Here is a 12,271-nt window from a genome sequence, read left to right on the forward strand (position 1 = left end):
TTTTAATATCTATTTTTGTTTGAAATATATATCTCCGAAAATCAAATACAAAGATTTGAATTTGGTTTTTTAAGATTTTTGTTTAATATTTGTTCTTGGCTTATATTTTTTTATATGCTTTTGTTTTGTTTTGTCTTTCCTTTTTTTTTGTTTATATTTTTTCTATTGATTTTTTTTCATTCAATAAATTTTTGTTTTGGGTCTGAGCCGTATCTATGAAATTAGTACTGTGAAGTTGGCCAAACGATTGGAAGTACTAATTTTAAGAGTTAGACCTATGCCTATATTTGTAATATTAGAACTTGATATTGATTTATATTTTCAAATTAATTTGTCCCATCTTTTTTATTAGGTCAAAACGTCGAATAAGGAAATTGTGTAGCTTTGAAATCTCTTTCTAAAATATTTTTTTAATAATGTTATCCGGGAATTCTTGTTCTCGATAATTTTAAATGACGAATCATATCGGGATGCCAGTTGGTTGGCTATTATATAGCATAACTTATTATGATATTAGTCTCTTAACTTAATATAGAATGAAAAAAATGAAGAGATAGAGAGAAAAAAAAAATATCAGATATCGAATTTGGTCATACTACATTATTTTTCTCAGAGACCTGCAGAGGTAGTACTATTTGCACCGCCCGGCCCAGATTTTTAAAAAATATATTACGTTTATTTTTAATTTTTATAGCTAATAATGGCGATTTAAAATATTTAGTTTTAAAATATAAGGCCCGTTTCGTGTATTTTTAAAAGAAAAATTTTAGGCCCGACCCGGTCAGGGTAACTTTAAAAAAAATTATTTGACCCTACCCGGGTATATTATAAAAATAAAATTCTGCCCGGACCGGGCTTGCAGATCTCTGATTTATATTAAAAATAGAATATATCATTATATATATATTCTTACTATTTATAAAAAAGTTTTTTCCCCAAAGACCCATAGCTATAATGACTTTGAAGGGAAATGACCCGACACTACCTTCCGTGCTCTTGCATTCGCATACAGACGTTGTATCCGTCTTTCCGGTATACCTAAAAAATACAAATCGAATAATATTATTCGCATTCGTACATACAAATAATATTATTTGGTTTTTTTTATCGAGTATTCTGTTCGATAATTTAATTAAAAATATTTTCAGAAATCAAAAAATGGATTATTTAAATTTAAAAAAAGTGATTTATAGATTAGAAGAAAGGGTAAAAAAAATATAAAATACAAGGAACATGTTAAATACATAAGACCAAGAGTAATCTCAAATATTTATGAATAATATTGAATATTTACTAATAATTTTCAATATTTACAAATTATTAAATTATTTCGAATAATTTGGAGTTATATGAATAATCTATGAAATTTATTCGACCGATAATAAATTTTCCTTATTTGTATTCTCCATTCGAATAAAATCTAATAATGAATAATTCGTGATTCGGTTTTGGGCCGTCTATAAATGTAAATTTGGGTTCTGGTTCTTATATATTTTAAAATTGGGTTTTGATACTTTTCAGTTAAATAACTAGATTTTTATGACAAACGATAATGAATATATTATACAGTCAATCGGACAACTATGGTATTTAAGGTGCTATTAGCCAAGCCAAATTAAAATATATAAACAACTTTTGCACAGTGCTTTTTACTGTATCTGCTTTACCCAATCATTATTTTGGGAAATATATTTATTTTAATATCATAACATTGATTCTTCGGTAAGAAAAAATAGGGCTTCAATATTTTAGCCATTTTAAAGTTAATATTAATTTATGTAAGATCCTAAATTTGATCACAATCTTTTTGATATCCTAAAGGTATGCATATATAGAAGTCAGCTATAGTCGATGCCATTCGTAGTAAAAGAGAGTGAAATTAATTATTAGGATACAATTTGCCTAGTTTTATTATCATGATTTACATTGAAGGAATTAATTATTATGATCTTATATTCGAATTTCTTTCGAAATTAGTGTAAATATTTTCCGTTTTTTAAAAAAAATTATTTTATTGAAAAATAAAGGGAAAGTAAATCAAGTTTTAAGGAAATAATTCAAAAATAAATACAAATAATTAAGTAGATTTTAAATCGAAATATTTACGCGCATAAATAAGTCATATCATAATGCATCCTATAATTTATTAAAGTGAACTCAATTTTAATATTTATTATTTCAAGTTTGGTCCCACCCGATTTTTATAAAAAAAATATCTGACTCACCGGACTTGACATTTTTTTGAAGGTCCCATCCAGTCCGACAAAATAAGGTCATAAAGCGGTTCAAATAAAATTAACGAATTTGGGAAAAATTTAGCCATTCATTCATTTTTGTCATCTAGGAAAGTGGAAGAAAATTTTGTTATGCTCTCCCGGAAAATAGAAAATGATTTATTTTAGAAAGAGAGAATTGTAAAAGAGCATAATACGGTTTTAGTCGGATTTAGACAAGTCCGTGCATGGTTTGGCTCTTCTCCTAATAGCAGATCTTTGTGAATTTTGATAAAGTGTCAATAACATATATCATGATGTCGATCTTCGATACGAAAAGATGGATGTATCATTATTTCATTGTTTACATTTACATGGCTGTAAGCTCATCGTCCTTTTGGTTGTATGCAACAACCTAGCTACGTTTGGTCCTTGTCATTCCCAGCTAATTTAATTTTAAGAAACTTGGGATATCCTATGAGATAAGACTATCCATAAAGTTTTGAATATGCTTAAGCTACCTATTTCCCGCAAGGAACAAGTAACTTACTTAAACGCCCACGGGGAGTAAGAAGATATAGAAAAGGACCATGCCTGGTTAAATAAAAATGTTTTAATTATGTTGGTGAGTTTGGTTAGGAGTTCATTCCGCATTATGAGGGGTACCTGGAAAAAATATGTCAAATTAAGCCAATACTTTATAAGTGTCGCTATAAGCCGCACGCATAAATAAGAATAATAAACTGCCACAACCTATTTCTTTTAATTTGGATTTGAATAATATGTAGCCATGTAATAAAACAAGATGTCTAAATATTTCCCATCCTACGGTACATCGAAAAAGAATTACTTTATTATTAGAGATGTTTCATTACATATACCACTTTTTAGAAGCCGACCCATTCGATTCGATATTGCCGATATTATATTGATATCGGCCGATTACCGGTCCATCACTAATCTCATTTTGTTCGTATACGTATTTAATATATTTTAAATTTTTGTTTCAAAATAAATATTTTAAAAAATTCTCAGGAGCAATGGAAATACGACCCATTTGGAGCTGTGATAGCCGATAATGGTAATATATATGCCAGAGGATCTCAGGTATTTTTTTAAAAAAAAAGTTAAATGATTTCTTAATCTTTTACCTCAGTATATCTTTCGTTTTTATTTACTATTTTCGTTTATATCTACTATATAAGTTGTTATAGGCCTACTTTTACTTGCCCAAATTGAGTTTCAGAGATATCTTTAATAAAATGATAGTTAAAATTAAACCTTCATAAATTAAAAAAAAATAATATGATTTCCTAAACCGATACAAAAGAAGGAAAGAAAGAAAGAAGAGGTTTTTAATCTTTATTTCCATATTTCTTTAATATAATTTCATGAATTTCATAAATTAATTATAAATGAATTTTTTTTTAAAAAAAAAGAAAGATAATATTGATGAAATTATATCCTTCCTTTTTTTCTTTTTTCAATAAATAATACTACAATTATTATTTTTGATATCTATTTGGGTTATCTAATATAGTAATTGGCGGGCGTATTGGAATGAATATCGATATAGCAGAGTTGTTAAAGTAGCGCGCTACTTAGCATATCTTTTTTGGTAGCTATAGCTAATGCGCTACTTTTTTCCCTCCCAATTATTTATTTTTTTAGCTCTCCTTTTTTTGAAAGTCTAAGTAGCGCGTTACTTAGCTACTTTTTTAAAATAGAATGTAATTATAAACATGAAAATTTAAATATAATATCATAATTAATTATAATTTATTATTTAATTTTGAAATTGTAATTTATATTTTCAATTTGTATTATAAACCTAAATCATCTGGTGTAAATTATTTAAAATGTCATCGCAAATGGATATCCAAATCGATGTAAGTGAGTCAGGCGATGATAATTTAATGAAATGAAAGGTACTCTGGAAGAAAATGTTCTTGATAACAATAATACACATTTTTCATTTTCAAATTAATGTAAAAACAAAAGGTGAAAATTTATTTGAACTGTAAAAAATATATCCTCAAATGTAGCTAACTCAAAAAACACCTAAAGACAATTGTCATTTTTAAATTCTAATACTATTTTTATTTGGTAAAATGTCATGCCAACAGTTTAAAGAGATAGAAAAACATCTTAATAGTTTTGTTATAAGGGAGACTACATTCAAAAAGACCAAATCAATTCAAGCTAAATTGATTAATAATAAATATTGCACATGCCAATTTTTCTCAGAAACTTGCTGATAAAGTTATTGTCGATTTTATAATTGATACAGTTCAGCCAATGTCATTGGTTGATAATCCATCATACTATGATGATTAGAACTTTATCATCTGGCAACAATTTATTGTCGCCAGACACTATTGATTGTGTTAGCAGACAAAGATGTCCTAGTTAGAACCATAAAGACGACTTTCATTGATTATTTTTTGGAAATAAAGGATACTAATATAATAGAAAATCCTTTAGACGCATTTTTTAAATCTAAAAATACAAATGAATATTTTTGAAAATTTTTCTTATATTAAAAATATTATATAAAATTAAATACTGCCTTGAGCTCAAGTGCTAGTGTTGGGAGATTATTTAGTAAGGCGAAAATTATACTTTCTGATCATCGTTCTAGACTTGGGGATGAATTATTGAAATGATTTTATTATTAAAATGCAACAAAATAAATAAAAAATGAATATTACCATCAATAGATATTTTTATTACATAAATTATAGTTTTTTTACATAAATTTTTTTATAATCAAACTAACTATATTTAAATATTTATAAATGTTGAATTATAAGCAAAAAATAAAAGAAATTTATTTCTAAGTTTTTTTATAAAAAGTAGCCAAAGCTACTCTTAAAAAATAATAGCTAATAGCGCGCCACTTTTAAAGTAAGATTTAGCAACTCTGCGATATAGGCTACAAAAGTCTTATACATCTTTGGCTAGGATTATTAAGGATCTAATCCTGCATATTATATAGATAATTTAAATCTCAGAGAATCACAGGTCAAAAATATCCCGGGTCAAAAGGCATCATACAAAATAGCCCTGAATATTTTTTTAATCGAACAAACGATCACCCATATTTATTTATTTCAAAAGTAGATTCTACTACTCAGCATATTTGTCCAATGCCTTTTTTGCCTGGGTATTTTTGTTCGAATGCCAATCTCAACTCTCCTTTCCATCACTTTTTGCAGTAAATGGTTAAAAAATTAGTCTGTCATTATTAATTATTTTAGTGATATTACATTTTTTTTACAAATTATGAAAAAAAATATCGGCTTTAGGATATGAAAGGAACTGGAATACAGTATATAAATTAAAAATATTTTTATCTGATATTAAATACATTCTCAGAAAGCGAGAAAGAAAGAAAGAAGGAGTGAAAAAGTAAAAAAGAAAGAAAGGACCCAGTGATTGGGATATCATAACTAGAAAATTTACATCACGAGTTTTCAGAGTTGTTAAAAGATTCTTTTTAAATGGATCTAGATACAGATATATAGTCTAAAAATTTATCTAGATACAGATACAGCTTCTAAAAAGTTATCTTGATACAGATACAATTTAAAATGTATCTATGTACAGATACATTTTTGATTATACTCTTAGATAAGGTTTGAATAAACTTAAATTAGGATTCTATTGTGAAAATTCATGAAATGATCTAAAAAATTTATTGACTCGATATCACATTTATCAAAATATAACTAAAATAATGATTTTTAGATATTAATTTAATATATGATTAATATAAATAATTATTAAATATCATTAATAAAGTAATATATTATATGATTAAATGATTATAAATAATTATTAGATTTCAGTAATAAAATATTTTCAAAATTTTGGTCATTAAGACATCCTCGTTTATCTGTAAAGACATTTTTAGCTATACTTCTTTCAAGAGGGGCGCTGGAAGGGATTGTGGTGTTATATTTAATGAATAACATTTTTATATCAGGATATTGTTTAAAAATACTAAAATCTCGGCATTCATTTTTGAAAAAACTATTTAAAATTTGTTGATTATCAGAATTTAAAACATTAACAATCATATCTCCTGCTGTGGGATACTGAAAAAAATCTGATATTAAATTATTGGTTTTTTTTTCACAGGTTAATTTGCACTCATTTGAAGACTTTGATAATTCCTCAACTAATCTTTGTATTAATTGTTTTTTTTATTAAAATTTTCATCCATTTGCAACCATGTCCAATCTAGTTTAAAAAAAGGATGAAGTATAGTTGCCAAAATGTTTTCATCTTCAAAAATTGTCCTAATAAACAGAATTATTAAATACTGATTAATTTATTATTAATTTACCTATCTTCAATTTCTTTAAGTAAGGCATTTAAGAGTGGTAAAAATTTCAGGTTCATTTGTTTAAAATTTTTCAATTTAATAATGAGCTGGGAAATATGTTTACCGGCGATAGGCACTCCAACAATCTGCTGTTGTGCATATTAACAATGGTTCTATTAGACTTTTAATGATTTCTTTCTTTTCATTCTCCCATCTTTGGGAAATTTTAGCAACCACTGTCTGTCTGCAAATTATATTTTTTTGTGGAGCTAATGTTTTGATCATTTTTATAAATGATGGATTTTCAACAGTTGAAAATGGTTGAATGTTATCTATAATAAAATCAGATATTAAATCATCTAAAATGGTATGGGTTAAAATCTGAGGTCTCTTGGAAAAAAAATCAATGGACGATTAGCCTAGTCCAATATTTTCTTTAATCGATTTTTTCTCCTTCTATTTTTTATTTGGATTAAGAGTGTTTGATGTTTTCTCTTAAAATTTAAAATTAAAATTGTAAACATTTATTTAGTATCTATACCCTTACATGTTTTACAATGTTGCAAGTTGAGGTAATGCTAACTGAAATTTCCATATTTTTTGGTAGACATTGTCGTAAACGATACTTATTTTAATAGAAATGTCAATCAATTTTTATAAACATATATATATATATTAGTTTTTAATTAATGAAATGTCAGTCATTTCTGAAAAATAAGTTGTTAATTTTTTGTGAAAAAGAAATCATTATTTTTTACTTGGTAATTTTTCCATGATATTTTTGTAATGATAAAAACTATGAAATTTAATAAAAAAGTGTTTCCTTATTTTATAATTCCGAATTTAACTCTTTAATTCAGTAGTGTTTCTTTTTGAGTTTATTTTTATATTAGAATTTAGTCTCTTTTTTTTTATATAATTAATATTAAGTATTTTTTAATCAAAACTTTCGTTTAATAAGATAATTGTTTTTGTCATTGGTGACCGAGACTACCAGGATTGTTTCGATTCCAGGGTTATTCGGTATTTCAAGGTAAAAGAAAATATTTTATTTTATATTTTGTATCTCGCCTCAGAACACAACGCAATCACCTTTTTGTGTAAATTTTTAGAAATTTAACACGGTCGTTTTAAAGTAATATAAATTTTTCATATAATGAGATGGGCTTTATATTTAATTTTGATATTGAGCCTAGCGTATTTGATAAAATTTCGGAGTATCCGAGTATTACTTATCAAAGTTTGTATCAAATGGTTGATAAATTTGATGTAAATAATGCCGTAGTGACAATTTTATTGTTGGTCCTACTGTATGTGTTACATATTATGATAAAATTTTTGTTTGGAAAATGTACGCTGGTTGCGACCAAGGTATATGGTAATTGGAAATTAGACACTCCGGTGTCGGCTGATTGTTGGAAAAAGATTGCGGTCTTGGAAAGTAGTTTAAATGGAATTTTAAATGAAATCAAGAACGGCAGACCTGAAAAGGTGGAAACGATGAAAGATAATAACGATGACCGTTTGGATAGTGTGGAGAGATCTATAGTTATCCTCCAGGAATTGAAAGAATTAAAAGAAGTGATTAAGATTATATATCAAGATATAAATACGTTGGTGATTACGAATAGTAATATTAATAAAGGCCAAATACGTGGGCCGACATGGACAAATGGAAAAAATATTTCCATTGAAAAAAATGGTTTTTCAGGTCATAAGAAAATTTTAGAAGATTTGAAATGTACCCGCTGTGGGTATGTGGGTCACAAGGTAGAGACCTGCGTAGTCAAAGAACAAAATTTTCGTGAAGGTTTTCCGTTAAGGAAACTGGCATTAGAAAATTCTAATGTTAGAAAAATTTCTGGTACTAACACGAATAAATTTGATGTTTTACGACCGAATTATGGCAAATCCCGTGTGTGTTTTAAATGTAACAAACCGGGACATGTAGCCATAAACTGTATAAAAAATTGACTATATGATTGCAAATGTAATCATATAGTAGGTAGGAGATCGGGATGGAAAAATGATAATAAAGTAAATAACCATGCTGAAATGAGATATAATTCTCGTAAAAGCCGGGTTTATAACCGAAATTTTTTTATTCATGATGATAAAAATAATAAAGATTCTAATGATTTTAAATGGGAGGAATATCCTAGGGGTATTGTTAAATATTCCGATGAAAGGAGTATTAATACGTTCAGATGGGAAAAATATCCCAGTTATTTGGCAAAAAGAAAAATGAATATGGTTACGGAACCACTAAATTCCGAGTTGAATTTATGTTCAAATGAGAATTCTCATGAAACTGATGTTTCAAATGAGATTAATATTGATCAGTCAATTAAAACATATGATATTTTAATGACTGAGAGATTAGTCGAACCTCGTCCTTGTCCAAGAGTTATCGTAAGAGTTGACTCGAGGGATATTGACATGTTGTTCGACACAGGGGCTAGCATTTCTATAATGTCTCGAAGAAATTTTGTTAAGTATTGGCTTAAAGGTAAGCTTGAGAAAGAATCTATGTGTGTCAGACAATTCGATGGATCTGAGATAATCGTTTTGGGAAAAACTAAATTGGGCGTAATTCTTCATGATACCACATTTTTCCTAGATTTATGGGTAGTAAAGAAAGATGTGGAAACCATCATGGGGTGGGATTGGATTGTTCAGTTAGGTCCTTTCAGTAATTATTGGAATATTTTTGCCCTACATAATGGTTCGGCCATAATTAACCCGAAGGACCAAAATATTGCTTATAACGCTCGAAAAAATATCCGTGAAATAGAAGGGAAGGATTTAACCATAAAACCAAATGATTCAACCCGTAATTCTGATAGGTATGTAAAGTCCACAGAATTAATGGTTGAAAACAACATTAGCATTGATAAAATCCCAGTGGTGGCTATTGGTATTCCTGAATTACATAAAATGAGTGAAAATATATCTCGTTTAATGAAGAAGTATGAAATAATTTTCGAAGACAAATTAGGTTGTCTTAATGATAGTAGATATAAAATTAAGGGAAGGATGTGCACCTATTTTCCTAGCGTGTCGTCGAGTCCCTTTTGAATGGAAAAAGGAAATTGACGAAGAATTGGATCAATGGGTTAAAGATGGTATCATTGTTCCAGTGGAATATAGTGTATGGGCAACCCCGTTGGTACCGGTTAAGAAATCAAATGGTAAATTGAGACTATGTGCTGATTTCAGAGTAACCGTTAATCGATGGGTAGTAGAGGTTAAATATCCTTTACCCAGAATTGAGGAAATTTTGGCCCAGTTGAAGGGAGCGAAATATTTTTCGAAGGTTGATTTTTCGTCAGCCTATTTACAATTACCTTTGAGGGAGGAGATTCGTAAATTATTGACGATCACGACTCCCAAAGGGTTGTTCGCTTTTTGTAGATTACCATTTGGGTTGAGTGTGTCAGCGCCTATTTTTCAGCGCACCATGGCGTCCGTTTTCCAAGGACTAGAGGGTGTATTTTACTACATGGATGATGTGCTAATTACAGGGATAACGCCTGAGCAGCATAACCATCGTCTGGAGGAAGTTTTTAAAAGAATTCATGGTAAAGGCTTGAGAGCCAGCAAAGAGAAAAGCATTTTGGGTGTAATGGAGGTCGAATATTTAGGCCATCAAATAAATGGGATTGAGGTGAAGCCATTGCAAAAAAATTTGAAAAATATATTAAATTTGAAGCAGCCCAATAATAAGGCTGAAGTGCAGTCCTTTTTGGGTATGGTAAATTACTATCATCGTTTTATAGAGGATTTTGCGAAGGTAGCTGCCCCGTTATATGAGTTATTAAAAAAGGGTGTTCATTTCGATTGGAAAGTAGAGCAACAAGAAGCATTTGAAATTTTAAAGGGAAAAATTGGGGAAGAGCCAATTTTAGTCTGTTTCAACAATGATTTAGAAATTATTTTAGCGGTTGATGCCTCCAACAAAGGTGTTGGAGGAACCTTATTACATGTAATTGATGGTGTGGAAAGACCCATCCTTTTTTTCCCGAGTTTTTAGGGATGTCGAAACGAGATATTCGGTGATTGAACAGGAGGCCTTGGCCGTGATTTTCGGTTTGACGAAATGCCGTGAATATTTGATTGGTAAAAAATTTGAAATTTTTACGACCACAAGCCATTAATCCACCTATTCCGAAAGGATAATAGGGAGTTAATGCTATCTCCCCGGTTACAACGTTGGTTGTTATTAGTGGGAAGTTTTAACTTGGAAGTTAGATATCGTCGGGGCAAAGAGAATCATTTGCCGGATATTTTGTCCAGGTTGGGTTCTGACTGTGCAGACCCGGAAATAAATAGTAGTATAAGTGATAGAGAGAAGGCCTTAGTGCGTTCTCTGTCGTATATTTTAAAAGGAGCTACCAATTGGGAGGATTTGAAAGCCAATACTGTGAATGACAAAGTGCTAGGTCAGATAAAATTAAGTCTAACAGGAGATAAACCTTGGAAAAACAAATATGATGCATATAAAAAAATACAGAAAGAATTATCAATTGTTGATGATTGTATTATGAGGGGAAACAGGGCCGTAATTCCTTATAAATTACGGAGTAAAATTATGAAATTATTGCACGCCGGTCATCAAGGTCGAGACAAGATGAAGTCTTGGGCTCGAGAATATGTATGGTGGCCTGGTATGGGCAAGGATATTGAACGGATTACCAGAAAATGCGTTCCTTGTAATGCCTGTGCTCCTATGCCCCGTAAAGAGGTAGGGCAAGTTTGGCCTAAATCAAGGAAGCCTTGGGAACGTATCCACATCGATTTCTTTGATCTTGATAAAAAGACATATTTTTTAGTGGTAGACTCATATTCTAAATGGATAGAATATGCATTAGTACATGGATACACCACAAAAATTGTTGTGAAAAAATTAAGAGAATTATATGCTCGGTTCGGTTTTCCGGACAAAATAGTGTCTGACGGGGGTCCCGCCTTTGTCAGTGAAGATTTTAAACAGTTTTGTGTTGAGTCACAGACAGAACACATTCTAGCTCCACCATATCATCCCAGCTCGAATGGACAAGCTGAGAGGATGGTAGCCATTGTTAAAAATTGGATCAAAAAGGCTGGAGCCCATAAAGAGGAGGCTTACATGTCTCAATTATATTACCTCAATTCTCGTAATCGAGAGGGAGTTACGCCTGTCGAGTTATTTTTAGGTAGGCGAACACGGGGTCCTTTGGATTTCTTAAAACCAAAGAAGAAGACTATTACCTCAATGGAAGTAAAATTAGGAGTACGGTTTGCCGTGGGACAAAAGGTTTGGGCCCGATTGTTTGACAATCGGGCAACCAAATGGGAAAAGGGTCGGGTCATATTGAACCGGGGTTCGAAATTAAGTGAAATTTTGTTAATAACAGGGGTGACCGTGATTCGGCATCCCGATCATATGAGATTGGGATAAATAAGAAGCGTCTTAATTTTTTTTTTGGGGTTCATATGAGTTCGGTTTCCGAATATATTTAGTCGTATTGAAAATAGGTCAATATAGACGGATTGTTGGTCAATTTCAGTTAAAATCATAGTTCAATTTAGACGAGTTTAATAAAATCGGGTTCTGAATATATTTGGTCATATTAAAAATAGGTCAATATAGACGGGTTTAATAAATTTGTCAACATGGTAAGGATATATATATTTGGTCATATTAAAAATAGGTCAATATAGACGGATTGTTGGTCAATTTCAGTTA

The 12,271-nt window shown here is 29.8% G+C and overlaps 1 protein-coding gene across 2 annotated transcripts in view; it reads left to right on the forward strand.

The window, feature by feature from the left end:
• The window catches only part of LOC135931686 (aminoacylase-1-like), a 62,663-nt gene that overhangs the window by 16,629 nt on the left and 33,763 nt on the right, over window positions 1–12,271 (forward strand). For both annotated transcript variants that reach the window (XM_065468954.1, XM_065468955.1), the window contains exons 3-5: window positions 928–1,032; window positions 3,249–3,320; window positions 5,522–5,544. In XM_065468954.1, the coding sequence (XP_065325026.1) occupies window positions 928–1,032; window positions 3,249–3,320; window positions 5,522–5,544 (200 nt within the window). The remainder of the gene's footprint in view (window positions 1–927; window positions 1,033–3,248; window positions 3,321–5,521; window positions 5,545–12,271) is intronic.

This window comes from Gordionus sp. m RMFG-2023, chromosome 1 (genome assembly GCF_954871325.1).
Source record: "Gordionus sp. m RMFG-2023 chromosome 1, tfGorSpeb1-WG-v2, whole genome shotgun sequence".
Lineage (NCBI taxonomy): Eukaryota > Metazoa > Nematomorpha > Gordioida > Chordodea > Parachordodidae > Gordionus > Gordionus sp. m RMFG-2023.